This window comes from Salvelinus alpinus, chromosome 1, assembly GCF_045679555.1.
Source record: "Salvelinus alpinus chromosome 1, SLU_Salpinus.1, whole genome shotgun sequence".
NCBI lineage: Eukaryota > Metazoa > Chordata > Actinopteri > Salmoniformes > Salmonidae > Salvelinus > Salvelinus alpinus.
Genome location: NC_092086.1, coordinates 53,743,696 through 53,762,938, shown reverse-complemented (window position 1 = coordinate 53,762,938; position 19,243 = coordinate 53,743,696). Strand labels below are relative to the sequence as shown.

At 38.0% G+C, this 19,243-nt stretch overlaps 3 protein-coding genes across 4 annotated transcripts; 2 read left to right on the top strand and 1 right to left on the bottom strand.

Moving 5' to 3' along the window:
* The first annotated feature begins 870 nt into the window (after positions 1-870).
* On the top strand, positions 871-2,320 carry LOC139567990 (interferon a3-like). The gene is made up of 5 exons (XM_071389641.1): positions 871-1,020; positions 1,180-1,251; positions 1,731-1,883; positions 2,018-2,116; positions 2,234-2,320. The coding sequence occupies exons 1-5, from the start codon at positions 871-873 to the stop codon at positions 2,318-2,320; spliced, it is 561 nt and encodes a 186-aa protein (XP_071245742.1).
* Positions 2,321-7,352: 5,032 nt separating this feature from the next.
* LOC139580540 (interferon a3-like) lies at positions 7,353-11,406 on the top strand. 2 transcript variants are annotated; one of them, XM_071409351.1, is made up of 6 exons: positions 7,353-7,773; positions 7,947-8,034; positions 8,329-8,403; positions 8,534-8,683; positions 10,616-10,693; positions 11,027-11,405. In XM_071409351.1, exons 2-6 carry the CDS (start codon positions 7,948-7,950, stop codon positions 11,114-11,116), a joined length of 480 nt encoding a protein of 159 aa, XP_071265452.1. In that variant the 5' UTR covers positions 7,353-7,773; position 7,947; the 3' UTR covers positions 11,117-11,405. The 2 variants fall into 2 exon arrangements, with proteins under 2 accessions (XP_071265452.1, XP_071265442.1); XM_071409341.1 differs by lacking the exon at positions 7,353-7,773 and having other exon boundaries at positions 7,853-8,034; positions 11,027-11,406.
* A 4,325-nt stretch (positions 11,407-15,731) lies between these two features.
* On the bottom strand, positions 15,732-17,184 carry LOC139567980 (interferon a3-like). Its single transcript, XM_071389629.1, has 5 exons — positions 17,035-17,184; positions 16,804-16,875; positions 16,174-16,326; positions 15,936-16,034; positions 15,732-15,818 (listed from the first exon to the last, which is right to left on the bottom strand). The coding sequence occupies exons 1-5, from the start codon at positions 17,182-17,184 to the stop codon at positions 15,732-15,734; spliced, it is 561 nt and encodes a 186-aa protein (XP_071245730.1).
* Between the last annotated feature and the right edge of the window lie 2,059 nt (positions 17,185-19,243).

Below are 19,243 nucleotides of genomic sequence, written 5' to 3'. Positions count from 1 at the left end.
ATTTTACTCACAAGTGCCTGTAGGCCCAGATTCAAAACCATCCGAAATATAGGCTCCAATTTAAGCACTAATGTCAAAGTAAGCAGTAATGCCAAGGTCTATACTGCCTGTGCGCTGCATAGGCTTCCAGTGTCTTATTCTGAAAACCGGGAGCTTAGGAGCGGGTCAACCAAAATAATTCAGACCACAACCTGTTTCTAAAACGAAATAAAGTCATGTTGAGTGTGTAATTGATTGAACCTATACAACGTTGATCTGTATCTTTAAATAGGCAGTTGAGGTCAACAAACCACAATTACCCTTTAAGCAGGTGATTACAACGTAGTTGACACCATAGTTTCTGTGCGCAAATGAAAAGGTGTTGCGTTTTCAGACATTAAATAATGTTCTTTTCGAAGTGAAAGGCCAAACTCAATCTTGTTCTATATGGTGATATTTATTTAGGCCATAGTCTGACTAAAATGGATTCACATGTTTATTTCTCCTATAAAAAAAATCCTGGTTGAAAGGACAATATTTCATGATAAAATAGCAAATAAATCAAGATGTAACAATTATTCGAGAGATGCACCTGTCCTTTCCCGGCATTTTCTCCAGACGTAAAACAACACTCAGGTATGAAAGTGTAAGGGAACTTCCACCTTTCACTTTTGGAATACCTTGCAGACTCTTAGTATAAAGGATCGACACAGGTTGGAGCATGGCAGAACTCGGGAATTCGACTAATTGATCAGTCAGGAAAAACACTTTATCTCTTTATCCTTTGCGGACAACTTTGTTTTGTCGGAATTACACGAAGTAGGCTATCTTTCGGAAGGGCATCAAGATTGATTGTGGACAGACCGAGAACTACAGCAGACCTACGCTAAAATGGGTTCAATCAGCTTTTGGATGTGCTTGGTCATGACGATTTGCACCTGGAATAAAACCATCGGATGCACTTGGATGAAGACACTGCCTCGGTCTCCGAGCATGTTCCAAGTGTTCAGCAACAACACCATAACGATGCTACAGAAAATGGTAGGATATAGGGAAATGTTTATTCACTTGTTCCTGGTCATTGAGCTCTTGTCATCTTTTCAACATTTCATGAGGTGCTATGTTTCATTTAAATTACCTGACTCCTTTTTGTAAAGTAATAATAATGCAATATTTTGTTTATATTTTTTGGCATCTCAGGGTCATGAAGTCTCTCGAGAACCTCAGATCACTTTCCCTGACAAACAATACAGACAAGTCAATAATTTCAAGGTAAGAAATATGCATAAAAAAGGTTTTGTTCCATCCATAACCTTTTTTCTAAGAGTGGATTAAACATTAAATTCGGAAAGTATTCAGACCCCATCACCTTTTCCAAATTTTGTTACGTTAGACCATTTCTAAAATTGATTACAAATAAATAAAAAATCATCATCAATCTACACACAATACCCCGTAATGATAAAGCAAAAACAGTTTTTTGTTTTGAATAAATTAGCAAAAATGTCTAAAAAAATGTTTTGGATTGGTCATCATGTGTTATTGTGTGTAGATTGATGAAACAAATAATATTTAATCAATTTAAAATAAGGCCGAAACGTAACAAAATGTGCAGATAGTGAAGGGTTCTGAATACTTCCCGAATGCACTGTATATAATTAGGTTATAACGAATAAGCAATATGCTATAATTTTCTGATATTTGCCCTCAATTCATAAGGCATATACTAACACAATTCACTCTGCTTCTAGGCTGACGAACAGATGGCCTTCATTTCGCATACTCTGAACGCCATAAAGAAATTGTACAGCAGTGGTAAATATGAGTCCACCGCCTGGGACCAGAAAGGAGTTGACAAGTTTATGAATGACCTCTATCGCCAGACCTCGGAGCTGGACCAATGCGTATGTCATTTGTGATTTTCGCCCTTAACATTAATGCAAAAAGGAAAACATTATACTATCCTACTAGATTATAATATAAGTGGATACATGTTAATCAAATCATAATAATCATGATTTGTATTTTGTTCTAACAGGTAAAGGCTATGAAAACTAGACAATCAAAATCTGTCAAAAGAGTGAACAAAAAGATGAGCCTTCACTTCAAGTTCCTGAAGAATTACTTGAAACGCGAGGTAGGTAGATCCATTTGTCTTACAAAGAGAGTACATTCACCAAATCTGGATGTGTTTATGTGATGATACAACATGTGTCTACTCTCAAATCTCAACAAGTGTATTTCATTTATGCAGGATTACAGCGCAAGCGGCTGGGAAGACATAAGGACAGTGGTGCTGGCACACCTACAAAGACTAGACACAACATTAAGTAGCCAATGAGCGTTATGTGTGTGTTGTGTAGATATAATTTATTTATATATCTATTTATTCAACTATTTATTTACAGTTTTTTAACGAATTTATTTAAAGTGTAGTAATGTATTCACAACTCTGTGGAGTAAATCATTTTTTATACTGAATAATTATGTGATTGACTTGGGCTATACATAGCCTCATGTAACAATGTTTTTGTACATGTATTTTTGTATATATGAAGGCCATTGCATACTTTATTTATTATTGCAACCTTATAGGAAATGTTTGTTATTGTAATAATGAAATATATTTTAACTAAATAAATTATTTTACCATTTTCTTTCAAACTTAACGTCATAATCTTTTTACAGCTGTAATCTTTTTTAATCAAATAAATTGTAATTTATCGCATTCACATATTTAGCAGATGTTTTAATGGGTGTAGCGAATGCTTGTGGTCCTAGCTCTACCATTGAAGAAATATCTAACAATACACAACGATACACACAAATCTAAAAGTAAAAGATTGCACATAAGAACATAGACATATTAGGAGGATCAATGTCGGAGTCGGGAGTATATATATATATATACATAATGTACCAGTCAAAAGTTTGGACACACCTCAGGTATTTTAACTATTTTCTACATTGTATAATAGTAGTAAAGACATCAACACTATGAAATAACACATATGGATTCATGTAGTAACCAAAAAAGTGTTTACACAAGTCAAAATATATGTTATATTTGAGATTGTTCAAAGTATCCACTCTTTGCCTTGATATGACAGCTTTGCACACTTTTGGAAATTCTCTGAACCAGCTTCAGGAGGTAGTCACCTGGAATGCATTTCAATTACAGTTTTTCCCAATTGCTAAAACACAATTTTGCAAACTAGGCTGGTTTTATCAAAATACTTAACACAATTCACAAAACCACACACCCAAACTGCAAAATACCTCATATATCCTGCAAAATGAAGCACTGCAACCAAAACTACATATAGCATTATCAAAATCAAACGTTTGCACAAAATGGCACACATTTCATTCATATTAACAGATTTTTGTCTAACCAACTACACACTGTTGGGCATAATGAAAAGCACTCTCATCTTTAGTATGCGTTTGCCATAATACTAAAATAGTTAACATTTTAGAAAATTCTTCAGATGCACAGAAATATTTGCAGATACACACACATGCTGTTGAAATATTTTTATTTGTATTTTTCACCAAACAAGTCAGTGCAACATATGCACAGCAGATATATTTACATTGGACTGAACAAAAATATGCTTCCAAAAAAACAGTAAACTGAAAAAGAAAATTGCAGAAAAAATGTGCTGAAAAAATATCTAGAAAAAAAGAGTCAAGAAAAATAATTAGGCAGCATCTTGCCGCTCAGCTGGGTCTGGCCACAACGTCTCGTCCACATCACAGGCAATATCTTCCCTTGCCAGACATTGAGGGAAGCGCCTTGAGTGCCTTATCCATCCCTGAATCGCACCCACATCAATCTCATCACATGCCTCTTCCATAGCCTGCACAAGAGGCATGCGCACAAAGGGCTGCCGGGTCGTATACCTTCCACCGCCATGCCGAAAATAACTCTTCTATGGGGTTCAGAAATGGTGAGTATGGTGGGAGGTATTGCACGAGAAATGGTGGGTGGTCAGCAAACCAGTTTTGGACTGGGGCTGCACGATGAAAGCTCACGTTGTCCCATACTACAACGTACCGGGTTCTTTGATGGTCTGCATCATTCATACGCTCTGGTGGTTTGAGAATGTTATGGAGTCTGTCCAGAAATGTGAGAATATGGGCTGTGTTGTATGGTCCAAGGTTGGCATGACGGTGGAGGACACCATGCGTATTGGAGATGGCAGCGCACATTGTGATGTTCCCACCACGTTGGCCAGGAACATCTATAATGGCTCTGTGGCCAATGACGTTTCTCCCCCTTCTTCTGGTCTTTGCTAGGTTGAACCCAGCCTCATCTATAAAGATAAACTCATGTGGGATTGCATGAGCATCCATTTCCAGTACTCCCTGAAAACAAAGAACAAAAGCAGTCAATATGGTGTTATCCAGTACACTGGGAAACAATGTTGCGTGTAGTGTACTGCAGTCAATATTGTACTTACATCCACATATGCTCGTCTGACCTCTTTGTTTCTTTGAGAGTTTCTCTCGAACGGCACCTTATAAAGTTGTTTCATTCTGATTTGGTTTCGCTTGAGAATGCGAGCCAATGTGGACAGACTGACTCGTTGAATATTGTTGAATATGGTGTTGTCTTGGATGATGTGGCTTTGAATTTCTCGTAATCTGATTTCATTATTTTCCAAAACCAAGTTTACAATGGCAGCTTCCTGTACCCCAGTGAACATTTGGCCCCTTCCTCCACCATGGTTGTGTCTCTCAGTCCTTTAGAAAAAATAAATATATATATAGGGCTTGGACAATGCAGCCGAAAGATATTTCCTCCACAGTAGAGTAAATTCTACAGGAAATTTGTGCAGTTAGTGTATGACATCAGCCATTCATGAAGTAAACAGGTGTCACCCAACTGATACACTATGACATGGGGTGTACTACATAGTGTGAAAGAAATTTTGGTTACATACCTGTACTCCAGTCTAAATGTCCGGATGACACAGGCGACAGTAAAACGGCTCAAGTTGGGCTGCACTCTCTGTCCAGCCTCTCGCATTGTCAGCCCATGGTTGATGACATGATCAACTAAGGTTGCTCTGTTTTCATTTGAAAGTTGTTGTCTTCTTTGGCCATGAACTCCTCTACCAGCTCTACCCCTACCTCTCACTCATCCTCCCCCTCTCATACACACCCTCCCTCTTCCTCTTCCTCTCTCTGCAACGGCTTCCATTGTTGTTGTTAAACAAAAGGGGCTCACCTGTGGTCTTTTCATAGTGCTTACTTCCTGATTGAAGTGGTAACAATTAACCATTGAGGTGTTTGGCCAGGTGGCACATGTATTGGCCAATTAGCTCATGTAGTGTCATATTGAATGGCAGTGTTTTGAAATGGCAAACATGTGACTTTATGTCAGATTGTTCTGTCTTATGCAGAGAAGCGTGTGCAGTGCATTTAAAAAGTGCCATTTTGAATTGCAAAATGTGTGTAAAGCAGAAAATGTGTTTAGACTTTTGGAGACTTGAGAAGATGTTTTGCTCTCTGTGTGTCAGTGTAAATAATTGTGCTGTGCATGTCATTTTAGTGTGTTAGCAATTGGAAAAAACTATAACAGGTGTGCCTTGTTAAAAGTTAATTTGTGGAATTTCTTTCCTTCTTAATGCGTTTGAGCCAATCAGCTGTGTTGTGACAAGGTAAGGGTGGTATACAGAAGATAGCACTATTTGCTAAAAGACCAAGTCCATATTACGGCAGGAACAGCTCAAATAAGCAAAGAGAAATGACAGTCCATCATAATTTTTAGGGCTAGGGAGCAGTGTTCGGAAGTTCGGATAAATGACGTCCCCAAAGTAAACTGCCTGTTACTCAGGCCCAGAAGCTAGGATATGCATATAATTGGTAGCATTGGATAGAAAAAACTCTGATGCAGTAAGTGCAATTCAATCCCAGAACAAAAGCAAAGGACCTTGTGAAGATGATGGAGGAAACAGGTACAAAAGTATCTATATGCACAGTAAAATGAGTCCTATATCGACATAACCTGAAAGGCCACTCAGCAAGGAAGAAGCCACAGCTCCAAAACCACCATAAAAAAGCCAGACTACAGTTTGTTTCTACGGTTTGTAGAAATGCACATGGGGACAAAGATCATACTTTTTGGAGAAATGTCCTCTGGTCTGATGAATCAAAAATAGAACTGTTTGTCCATCATGACCATCGTTATGTTTCGAGGAAAAAGGGGGATGCAGTTTAGACATTGTTTGCTCATTGACGTCTTACACATTCTAAATTCCACAGTTCTACATTGTTTAGATGTCGGCTAGACATCAATATTCTATTATGATATCTTGGCGACATCTTCCCAATGTGCAAACGCTCTTCAAACTACATATTCCCTACCCAATTCGATAAGTCAGCCAAAGGTGTCTATTATTCCTGGGGAGAAGACTCAGGGGAAACTGATTACATCACACAACTTGTGTAAAACAGCTTGGAAAACCCCAAAATGCGTCCACCGCAGGCGTGTCATGGGACATAAGAAGACGTTTCAGCACCATTGACATGTATCACTACTAGCACTAAAACCCATGAAGACGTCAGCCACTTCAGCACATTGGATGTCGCCACACGGTCAAAGATTCCATCAGTTGTCCTGTGTTGTGGCCGCAGCCCTGTTGCTAATGTTATTGCCATGCCTGTAAAACTATAGGCAACAAATGTATGATATATGTGATGGGAAATATAGCTCTCTGACTCTTTGGAATCACGTTTCAAGTGTCACTCGATTTGATTCATCGTCATGGCTGGTCCCCTATAGAAAACAATATTTCATACATAAGGCCTACAGTAAGGCTATATCAAACAAAACCAAGGCCCGTATTTATTAAGGATCTCAGAGAGTTGCATTGCTGATCTAGGATCAGTTTTGCCCAATAGATTATAATGAATGGATGGAATGCGTCCTGATCCTAGATCAGCACTCCTACTCTGAGACGCTTTATGAATAAATGCAGCAGAATAATTTGGCTACATCTGACATTTTTGCCTACAACATGACTTTTCAATATGAAACCAACTATGACATCTTATCAAGACCCTGATGGAACAGGTGTGTTTGTACTGGGTTGGAACAAAATCCTGCACCTCCTGCTGGTCTCCAGGACCGTCCAGGACCGTGCAGACAGTTTTAGTGAAAATATCCCTGATATCGTAGCCTATACCAAGGAACTTTTGTCACATATTCTTTTTCATTTTCCCCTTGTAAAATAAACGACAAATAGAAAGTTCCAACAAATCATGTTGTCGTTGCTTGTCAACGTTGCATCACCAGCAGACAACAGTAGGGTGAAAGTTGGTTACGTCATTGTGAAAATGAAAGTTGAGAGATATGGGTATTGACGCTGACGTCTCCCATTCACTTTTCAGTTGTAGCGCAACAGCAGAAGACTACGGAACAATACTTCGGACTAACTTTGAACGAAACCCACTAAATGAATGTCTTATATGGCTACTTTTCTTAGGAAGTGTGGGTTTTATTTCGACTTCAACGATTTTGTTATCAGACTTTTTTTTATCGGTTCACGCGAAGTTATTAGCAGTTGAAAGCAAAGCTCGCGAATAGCCTATTCTCGCTACAGTAATAGCCTAGCCGATATCTAAATGGAATAATCTTATCTTGTGGTTCAACTAAAGTTTAAAGCCGGATTCAAGGAGAATTGTCTATGGATTTACTTGGATTTGTTCGTCAAGGAGACCGAGCAGGCATGGAATTCCTATTGCTGCATGTGCTAGTCTGGAAAATGAAAGTTCCCGCCTCCGGTAGGTTGATCAGGGGAAATTCTCTATACAGCTTTCCCTTTCCCAATTCCACATAAAACTACTTAACACAGCCAAGATGTTCAAACTCATCTGTAAAACTAATAGCGAAACGAACTGCTATTTACAATGTATACAATGCAGAGTTGGACGTGTATTTTTCTTATTATTTGCAGTATGCAGAGCGTGAGTCATTGCTGTGACTGGATACGACACCACTACGGCCACTTGAGCGCAGAATACCTTTCACTGCTGGACCAGATGGTGAGTTATCAGCACACTGTAAGAGGAGACTGAATGCATGTATTAAGGACAGCAAAACAACCAACCAAGTAAAGTAGTCATATGTTTCATGTTTAGCCTTTTTGTTAGAAAACTGTTAGCCTATATTTGAATATACATACTAAAAGGGCGCTAAGGCTATAATGACAGAGATCAAGAGACGCTATCTACATTAGGCCTACTGTACTTTCAGTTTAAGCTATACTTTATGTCTGTCTTGATTGGTCTTGAAGTATTTGACACGTGACTTAACATACTATATTGATTGTTTTCCAGGGAGGAGATATCACAAAGCAGGATGCCCCAGTCTTTTTCCCAACATCACTTTACAGACACATAGATGATGCTGAGGTAAAGACTAGAAATGTGACTTATCGTGTTCTGATATGCTTTGGTATGGCGGTCTTGACCCAATGTTATATTGATGCCATAACGAAAGCCTATACTGTTTCTAATCTTCTTTTTCTATCTTCCTGTGTAGTTTGAGGACAAAGTCAGATTCCTGAAAGAGACCATCTATCAAATCACAAAACTGTTTGATGGGAATATGAAATCTGTCACATGGGACAAGAAAAGCCTGGACGATTTCCTCAACATTCTAGAACGCCAATTGGAGAACCTTAATTCCTGTGTAAGTAACGGGTCTATTGAAAGTATAATCCCTGTTTAGGTCAGGGCTCTCCAACCCCGTCCATGGAGAGTTACCTTCCTGTAGGTTTTCGCTCCAACCCCAGTTGTAACTAACCTGATTCAGTTTATCAACCAGCTAATTAATCAGGTGTGGTAGATTAAGGTTGGAGTGAAAACCTACAGGAAGGTAGTTCTCCAGGAACATTGTTGAAGAGCCCTGGTTTAGGTGTAGCCTACTAACTCTACAAGTGGAGAAATCTACGTTTAAAGTATTCAACCCCTTGACTTCTTCCACATTTTGTTACGTCACATCCTTTTTCTAAAATTGATTAAATTCATTTTCCCCCTCATCAATCTACACACAATACCCCATAATGACAAAGCAAAAAACGTGTTTTAGACGTTTTTGCAACTGTATTAACAATAAAAACAGAAATATCACATTTACATAAGTATTTAGACCCTTTACTCAGGACTTTGTTGAAGCACCTTTGGCAGTGATTACAGCCTTGAGTCTTCTTGGGTATCATGCTACAACATTGGCACATCTGTATTTGGGGAGTTTCTGCCATTCTTCTCTTCAGATCCTCTTAAGGTCTGTCATGTTGGATAGGGAGCGTCGCTGCACGGCTATTTTCAGGTCTCTCCAGTGATGTTCGATCAGGTCAAGTCCGGGCTCTGGCTGGGCCACTCAAGGACATTCAGAGACTTGTCCCGAAGCCACTCTTGCGTTGTCTTGGCTGTATGTTTAGGGTCGTTGTCCTGTTGGAAGGTGAACCTTCACCCCAGTCTGAGGTCCTGAGCGCTCTGGAGCAGGTTTTAATGAAGGATGTCTCTGTACTTTGCTCTGTTTATCTTTCCCTCGATCCTGACTAGTCTCCCAGTCCCTGCCAATGAAAAACATCCCCACAGCATGATGCTGCCACCACCATGCTTAACCGTAGGGATGGTGCAAGGTTTCCTACAGATGTGATGCTTTGTATTCAGGCCAAATAGAGACACTTGTTTCTCATGGTCTAAGGCTCCTTAGGTGCCTTTTGGCAAACTCCAAGCGGGCTGCAATGTGCCTTTTACTGAGGAGTGTCTTCCGTCTGGCCACTTTACCATAAAGGCCTGATCGGTGGAGTACTGCAGAGATGGTTGTCTTTCTGGAAGGCTCTCCCATCCCCAAAGAGGAAATCTGGAGCTCTGTCAGAGTGACCATCGGGTTCTTGGTCACCTCCCTGACCATGGCCTTTCTACCCCGATTGTTCACTTTGGGCAGGCGGCCAGCTCTAGTAAGAGTCTTGGTGGTTACAAAGTACCCTTTCTCAGATCTGTATCTCGACACAATCTTGTCTCGGAGCTCTACGGACGATTTCCTCAACTTCGCGGCCTGGTTTTTGCTCTGACATGCACTGTCAACTGATCAATGGAAACAGGATGCACCTGAGCTGAATTTTGAGTCTCATAGCAAAGGGTCTGAATTCATTGGTAAATAAGGTATTTCTGTTTTTGCGTTGTCATTATTGGGTATTGTGTGTAGATTGATGAGGATTTTTTCTTTAATCCATTTCATAATAAAGCTGTAACTTCACAAAATTTGGAAAAAGGGAAGGGGTCTGAATACTTTCCGAACGCACTGTATATGGGTTATTACAGATTTTGAGCCAGTTTGCGACGTCACATAAATAACACTGCAGTAATGAGAAATGTAAATTATTGTGGATTATAAATAATGGCATTTTTTTGTATGCTTTGATGCATTTTTCATTATGGCAAATCAAGTTTGATATTTTAAAGTGGAAATTACAATCTTTAGAATCCTTTTAGAACATTGAATACACATTAAGTTTCCATTTCCTGCCGTGCAGGAAATACTCAGAAAAAAAGAGATCAAATGAAGATCCTACATCTGTATGACGCTAATGTTTTGTTTAATTTTGTCCAACAGGTATCACCTGCCATGAAACCTGAGAGGAGACTAAAACGGTACTTCAAGAAGTTGAATAAGAAGGTTCTCAGAAAAATGGTGAGTTTGGTTTCGTATGGAAAAGTGTTTAATACATGTAATCAAATTAATATTAACTAGGCTAGGCTAAACAGGAGCAGTGTTCATTTAAAAAAAGTGGGTTCGGGGCCATATGTATCAAGCATCTCAGAGAAGTGCTGATCTAGTATCAGGTCTCCTCTGTCCTTATTTATAGTGATCTAAAAGACAATACTGATCCTAAATCAGCACTCCTACTCTGAGAAGCTTAATACATATGGCACCAGGTCTTTATTTGTTGTTCAAGACATTATGGTCGTTATTTTGCCAAGAAAGTTCACAGAACTAATATTTCAAATGTTCTGTGTTCTTCAGAACTACAGTGCGCAGGCGTGGGAGCTCATCAGGAAAGAGACAAAACGTCATCTGCAAAGATTGGATATCCTTGCGGCACAGATGTACTGACCATCCAGACTCATCTCAGAAGCTACGCCCTTACCAGTTTATAAAACATGAATACAATCATGTGGGACCCTGTCAGTCTATTTATTATATTTAAATCCATAAATTATTGTTTTTTATTTGTATAATTTATTATTTATATTTTGTATTTCCCTTTTGTACCTGTGTTGAACTGAACTGTATTGCCGGTCTACTTGAAAAACCGGTGAAAAATAATATTCAAAATGTGAATAAAAATGTATTTTGTATAAATTGTCCAAATTTCGTTCTTGTCTGAAACCAATGAGAGTGGATTTATAATATCTTATCTAACCATCAGAGGGGACGCACATTAAACTTGTTGCTGATCAATCACATAATAATTTCTACTTTAAGTTTATGTATGCTTGTAGTTTTGTTTCTTTATCTTACTTTTTTTTACTGTGTTTTTGTACTTTGTGAGGGTTGCTGTTCTTTTTGTTTTTCCTGTCTGTTTTTGTGTGGTAATCACGCTGTGGCAGTGGGCTGAAGGAAGTGGGGAGATCTGTTGAGGAGTAGAGGATAATCTGGGGGACCAGGAACTTTTAGCTCCCATTGTGGATGTTCATTTATAAATTCTGTCCATTGTATTAAACACCTGTATGTCTTACTACGATTGGAGGAGAAATAAGAAAAAAAACATGGAAAGACAAAATGGAAAAAGAGGCAAAAAACAAGCAATACTTTTAATGCATAATAGTTTAGTCCCCTGAACGAGGCAGGGTGCTGGTGGGCAGAAAATAAAAACAAATAATTGATATAGCTTAGTCATATATATAGAACTTTTAAGTGGTATCATGGGGATCCTCCTAATAATTCTCAATGGATAAATGAAGTCAATTGTTGTATAACATTAGACAATAGTGTGTATTATATAGGCCAATGTGGCAGTACACAGTCCTTTCATAAGACTTGGAAATCCTGGATAGAATAGAGTTATTGTAGATATATACTGTATATCCATCTGTATAATGGTATGAGGTTATATGAGGTTATTATTTAACATCTAGAATGGTGTGTATGCGTGTTTACATAGTATGGTATAATACTGAGAGCCCCACCTATTTCATGCCCCACTTGTTTAGCAAGAAATATAGTTTGTTGTTGTTGCCTGTTTTGCATGTCATTTTGGTATTAATACGTGTCACATATCAGTTTGCAAACAATGTTTAAAAAATCTTTGAGTTAATGAAGCTGCATACCAACATGGTCTCTTGAGTAAGGCAGCTCCAAGTTGCAGGTGTTTCAGCCTAGCTCGGTGCTTTCTGTGGTGGTGGGACAGCCATCGGAAAATGCAGAGCATAGGGGTTGGTAATAATCTCTAGTTGCGCCGTGATTGTCTCAGTGTTCTGTCACTCATGGGGACACTACGTCACCCAAAAAATCTATGTGGAGAGCTCGAGAATTTAAGCCCCTTGGGTGTTTAAGAATATGTTGATGAGAAATACACATCGCAGAGGATGAGAGGACAAGAAAATAGAGTTCTAATGGTCAATAGCGAAATGTAAATAGGAGTTGGCTTTCAGTTCAACATCTGTTCAAAATCTGTGGAATGCCACTCCTGAACTCAGAGTGACGTGTACTACGTGTGCCACGTTGTCATTGGTCTGTACATTGAGTCGGGGGCAGGATTTGGCCATTGGCCAAGTTGTACTGCAAGGACTTCTGATTGGTCAACCCCAGGCTAGGGTGGAGGGGTTATACATGGCATCCTGTTCCTTTGTTCGGTGGGGAAAAGCTGAGGACAGGGGAGACTGAACATCTGAACATCTACCTTCCAGCATAACATCTTGATTTGTCCTCTCTGAATTAACCACATTTCCCCCCCCTGATTTGCTTTGGATATTGTGTTATTGAAGAATAACGTACATTGCTAACAGGTGCTGCCATAGAGTTACATTAGCAGTGCCCATCCAAGAAGGCTCAAGGTCATTGGCAACAGATAAAATGATGTTAAATCATGTTATATCTTCCGTAGCTTTGATTGGACTGATCAAGTCAAGGTCCAGCTTTCAAAATCTTAGCTCGCAAGCTAGACAAGCAGTCATCATCATGACTCACGTTGACAATCTACTGTCAAATCCATTTCAATCCTTGTCATAGGAAGAGATATTATAGATAAAACGTATAAGTGCTCATCAGCCATTAGACAACAGCATTACACAAGTTTGAAATTGCAAATTCAACAATGAGGGGTTTGGAAGGAATCAGTAGCTAATTTCAAATAACTAGCCTGCTATTCAGTAGACTTGTGTGTGGTTTGGGTTTAAGGGTCTTTTTCCAAGATTAAAAGGATAAACTTTCAACACCAATGGCCAGAAAAGGTTGAATACATTGGCCATGCTGTCAATTCAGCATGACTTTTGCTGCGTTCAAAACAACTGGAAACTCGGAACTGGGAAATCTCAGACTTCAGTGAGTTCAAACAACTGGGAATTCTGGAAAAAAAAACAATCTCCGACAGGAAAATACGTTTTGAACAGTCATCCAACTCGGAATTCCAAGTCGGGCTCTCTAGAGTTCCGACCTGAAGATTACTGACGTCATGATTCGACCAGTTTGTCTTGGACAAGTTCCCAGTTGTCTTGGAAGCACCATAAATCCAGAGAACGCCAGACTTTGATGACAAAGTTTGATGACAAGATGTGCCCAAAGGATGGACTTCAGCACCTCCTTCCTGTTCAAGTGAGCATAGCACAACAAGCTGAGTTCAAAATCGTATTGTATGCTGCTGCATAAATTATGTAATATGCCAGGGCGATAGGTATACTCTAGCTAAGAAATTAATACTAAAAGTATGTTGTGTAGTAAGCTGTTAGTAGCCCTATGCCTCACCCTAATAAGTTGGTCCGTTTCCCCCTAATAACTTAGCCTACTGTTCTGACTTGGTGGTGCATATGTAGCCTATATCCTGTTGTAGAGAAACGTAATCATCAAATATTGTAAGAGCTTTCAATGTCTGCTTACATGCCCCCTTTTTTATCCTATGGTTCTGACTTGGTGTACAGGGAGAATACTGTAAGAACGGCCCATGTTCTGAATTCTGTCACTGTACATTCAAAAGTGCTGAACAAATAGTTTTTTACTACGTCCCTCCTAGCTCACTCATGAATGTCTTCATCAGAATTATGGATTGCCTCTTCTCTACTCGATGTCCCCTTATGCCGTAGTTTGTACATCTCAATTATCAGTAGAAATCACATTTGTTTAAGCAAGTCAGCCATATTAGCTATGTTTTTATTAAGGCAGAAACGATGCTGAATGAACTGTTTCCCTGCCAGGCAAGGCTCCGCTGATAGCCAGGTGTAGCAGTGGTAAGGATTCACTCCATGGTGCTGAAAAGAAAGCTCTGCTGTTGGGACAGCTTTATGTAGGCCCTAACAGTTTGTGGGGTCCGTTTGTCACCATTATAGTGCAATTATTGTACTGTTTAGTGTCATGTTGTATTGGTTTTGCTGACATGCATAACATTTTTTGGGGGAGTTTGACCCACCAAGATTTAGATGCTAAAAGCCGACCATCATGATTACCAGTTTGACATGGTGGAGTGTTCCATGTTGCACATATATGATTGGATGAACATGGAAGGACACTCCTCTAAAAATCATAAATTAGCACAACATCAAACTTATTCAGGATTTGGTGAGGGGGCTGACTTAAACCATTGATGATTGTGTCCGAGCACGAAATGTAGGCTAATTTCTCAATCTGTAAACCATACCATTTTTTAAAAATACTTAAAGGGGTCGTTTTCAGGGGCAGTGCTTGCAAGACAACGTGTACATCAACATTCAACATTCATTTGTTATTTGAAGACACCCATTATGAACAGGTAGGTTAAGTCTGAAACTTTTAACACTTTTTTGGTTACTACATGATTCCATATGTGTTATTTCATAGTGTCGATGTCTTCACTATTATTCTACAATGTAGAAAATAGTTCAAATAAAGAAAACCCCGGAGGTGTGTCCAAACTTTTGACTTGTAGTGTATATATATATATATATATATATATATATATATATATATATATATATATATATATATATATATATATATATATCCCGGACTCCGACATTGCTCCTCCTAATATGTCTATGTTTCTTATGTCCAATCTTTTACTTTTAGATTTGTGTGTATTGTTAGATATTACTGCAGTGGTAGAGCTAGGACCACAAGCATTTCGCTGCACCCATTAAAACATCTGCTAAATATGTTTATGCGATAAATTACAATTTATTTGATTAAAATAGACTATTGTTGTAAAAAATATATATGAAGATACGTTTGAAGAAATGTGTAAAATAATTTATTTCATTATAATATATTTCATTATTACAATAACAAACATTTCCTATAAGGTGGCAATAATAAATACAGTATGCAATGGCCTTCATAAATACAAAAATAAATGTACGAAAACATAGCCTAAGTCAATCACATAATTATTCATTATAAAAAATGATTTACTCCACACAGTTGTGAATACATTACTACACTATAGATAAATACGTTCAAAACAAATAAATAAACTTGTAAATAAATAGATGAATAAATAGATATACAAATAAATAATATCTACACAACACACACATAATGCTCATTGGCTACTTAATGTTGTGTCTAGTCTTTGTAGGTGTGCCAGCACCACTGTCCTTATGTCTTCCCAGCCGCTTGCGCTGTAATCCTGCATAAATTAAATACACTTGTTGAGATTTTAGAATAAACACATGTTGTATCATCACATAAATACATCCAGATTTGGTGAATGTACTCTCTTTGTAAGACAAATGGATCAACCTACCTCGCGTTTCAAGTAATTCTTCAGGAACTTGAAGTGAAGGATCATCTTTTTGTTCACTCTTTTGACAGATTTTGATTGTCTAGTTTTCATAGCCTTTACCTGTTAGAACAAAATACAAATATTTCATTTAATATTATGATTTCATTAACATGTAGTCACTTATATTATAATCTAGTAGGATAGTATAATGTTTTCCTTTTTGCATTAATGTTAAGGGCGAAAATCACAAATGACATACGCATTGGTCCAGCTCCGAGGTCTGGCGATAGAGGTCATTCATAAACTTGTCAACTCCTTTCTGGTCCCAGGCGGTGGACTCATATTTACCACTGCTGTACAATTTCTTTATGGCGTTCAGAGTATGCGAAATGAAGGCCATCTGTTCGTCAGCCTAGAAGAAGAGTGATTTGTATTAATATATGCCTTATGAATTGAGGGCTAATATCAGAAAATTATAGCAAATTGCATATTCGTTATAACCAAATTATATATATCGGGAAGTACTCAGAACCCTTCACTATCTGCACATTTTGTTACTTTTCAGCCTTATTTTAAAATGGATTCAATATTATTTGTTTCATCAATCTAAACACAATAACCCATAATGACCAAGTCAAAACATGTTTTTAGACATTTTTGCTAATTTATTCAAAACAAAAAACAGTTTTTGCTTTATCATTACGGGGTATTGTGTGTAGATTGATGATGATTTTGTATTTATTTGTAATCAATTTTAGAAATGGTCTGTAACGTAACAAAATTTGGAAAAGGTGAAGGGGTCTGAATAATTTCCGAATTCAGTGTTTAATCCACTCTTAGAAAAAAAGATTATGGATAGAACAAAACCCTTTTTATGCATATTTATTACCTTGAAATTATTGACTTGTCTGTATTGTTTGTCAGGGAAAGTGATCTGAGGTTCTCGAGAGACTTCATGACCCTGAGATGCCAAAAAATATAAACAAAATATTGAATTTTTATTACTGTACGAAAAGGAGTCAGGTAATTTAAATGAAACATAGCAGCTCATGAAATGTTGAAAAGATGACAAGAGCTCAATGACCAGGAACAAGTGAATAAACATTTCCCTATATCCTACCATTTTCTGAAGCATCGTTATGGTGTTGTTGCTGAACACTTGGAACATGCTCGGAGACCGAGGCAGTGTCTTCGTCCAAGTGCATCCGATGGTTTTATTCCAGGTGCAAATCGTCATGACCAAGCACATCCAAAAGCTGATTGAACCCATTTTAGCGTAGGTCTGCTGTAGTTCTCGGTCTGTCCGCAATCAACGTTGATGCCCTTCCGAAAGATAGCCTACTTCGTATAATTATAATTCCGACAAAAGTAAGTTTTCCGCAACGGATAAAGAGATAAAGTGTTCTTCCTGATTGATCAATTTATCGAAAACCCGAGTTCTGCCATGCTCCAACCTGTGTCGATCCTTTATACTAAGAGTCTGCAAGGTATTCCAAAAGTGAAAGGTGGAAGTTCCCTTACACTTTCATACCTGAGTGTTGTTTTACGTCTGGAGAAAATGCAGGGAAAGGACAGGTGCATCTCTCAAAGAATTGTTACATCTTGAGTTATTTGCTATTTTATCATGGCCTTTCAACCAGGATTTTTTTTAATTAAAAAAAGAAACATGTGAATCCATCGGACTATGGCCTAAAAAAATATCACCATATAGAACAAATTTAGTTTGGCCTTTCACTTCGAAAACCACAGTATTTCATGTTTGAAAACGCAACACCTTTTCATTTGCGCAAAGAAACTATGGTGTCAACTACGTTGTAACCACCTGCTTAAAGGGTAATTGTGGTTTGTGGACCTCAACTGCCTATTTAAAGATACAGATCAACGTTGTATAGGTTCAATCAATTACACACTCAACATTACTTTATAACGTTTTAGAAACAGGTTTGGGTGGTCTGAAATATTTTGGTAGACCCCCTTCTATATGCTCCCGGTTTTCAAAATTAGACACTGGAGCCTAGCAATACCGCTTACCTTGGCATTAGTGCTTAAATCTGAGCCTATATTTCGGATGGTTTTGAATCTGGGCCTATATGCACTTGTGAGTAAAATATAAGTCTATCACGTAGATTATTTGTTAAAGTATTCCATATTCGTGTTTTTATTTGACTTTTATTGAACTTTTATCCAGATATGTGAGTTGATGTTACCTCTGAATCTATTATCTTTCAACTATAGAGACTGAAGAGTAACAGCATAGTTAGCGATTGCTATACTCCATTGAACTAACATTCAGAATGTGGAGATATAATTATGTTGCATGATATCCGGTTGAGTTAGAATTATGTTGCATGATCTCCAGTAAATGTGTACTTGATAGAATGAATAACTATCTGAATCAACATTGTTTTACAGTGATATGATGGTGTCTTAAAGGGCGGGAAAGTATGGCTGGAATTCAGAGTATTGTAAAGGAGTTTATTGTTTTTCATTGAAGATGATGTTGATATGCATTTGTTAGTAGGAATATTTTCTCATTTAGGAAAACATTTAAACGAAAAAGTCGTTGTATTTCAAGGTTGCATCACACCACAGAATTTTACAAAATTAATAGCACAATTTCAACCAATGTAAGGCGTGTTTGTATCTTCATTTAAATACTATAACCTACATGGAAAGTATTTGTAACACGGATAAATAACATAAACATATAAATTAAGCTTACAAATGGCACATTTCAGTTTCTTCAACAAAATTACACGTTTTTTCCTGGCATTTTTGATTTCTTGTAAAAATCCCTCAGCATGCTCCCCATTTCAGCTCTCACGACCTCCCATGAGCACAAGCTGAAACGCTGAAATGAAAAACGACAAACAAATATGTTTTAGGTGAAAAGAGTACATTATACACCATAGGTATAGGCTAGGCCCACTCCACCCTCTCAATACAATGCAACCTATGAGATGCTTTACCTCACGTGAAAGAAAGTCGTCCAGCTGTTTGAAGAAGTTCTTAACCACGTCACCAATTGGAAGGTTTTGACGCAGACCCATGTCTCTGACCTGAAATAGTAAAAAACAAACAACATTAATATCAATATCCATGTGATTACATGAATAATAACAATATACCTAATCATAATTGTGTAACAAGTTACAGTTCACAAATTAAACATAACCAAGAACGTACACATTCCGAATAGGTCATTTGTTGTCGAGCAAGAAGGTCTTGGAGGTCCCTGAGTTTGATGGAATTCCATTTCACAAGAGTTAGGTTTTGTTGGAAGAGCTCGCTGGCTAGTTGAAACGCAAGTCTCAGTGTCCAAAGCTTTT

Excerpts from the sequence above, each read along its gene's own strand:
- LOC139567980 (XM_071389629.1), bottom strand. The coding sequence starts at position 17,184 with ATGGGTTCAATCAGCTTTTGGATGTGCTTGGTCATGACGATTTGCACC. Across the intron at positions 16,327-16,803 it reads GACAAGTCAATAATTTCAAG|GCTGACGAACAGATGGCCTT; the intron begins GTAATAAATATG and ends CTCTTCTTCTAG. Across the intron at positions 15,819-15,935 it reads AGAATTACTTGAAACGCGAG|GATTACAGCGCAAGCGGCTG; the intron begins GTAGGTTGATCC and ends TAATTTATGCAG.
- LOC139580540 (XM_071409341.1), top strand. The coding sequence starts at position 7,900 with ATGTATACAATGCAGAGTTGGACGTGTATTTTTCTTATTATTTGCAGT. Across the intron at positions 8,035-8,328 it reads TTTCACTGCTGGACCAGATG|GGAGGAGATATCACAAAGCA; the intron begins GTGAGTTATCAG and ends ATTGTTTTCCAG. Across the intron at positions 10,694-11,026 it reads AGAAGGTTCTCAGAAAAATG|AACTACAGTGCGCAGGCGTG; the intron begins GTGAGTTTGGTT and ends TGTGTTCTTCAG.
- LOC139567990 (XM_071389641.1), top strand. The coding sequence starts at position 871 with ATGGGTTCAATCAGCTTTTGGATGTGCTTGGTCATGACGATTTGCACC. Across the intron at positions 1,252-1,730 it reads GACAAGTCAATAATTTCAAG|GCTGACGAACAGATGGCCTT; the intron begins GTAAGAAATATG and ends CTCTGCTTCTAG. Across the intron at positions 2,117-2,233 it reads AGAATTACTTGAAACGCGAG|GATTACAGCGCAAGCGGCTG; the intron begins GTAGGTAGATCC and ends TCATTTATGCAG.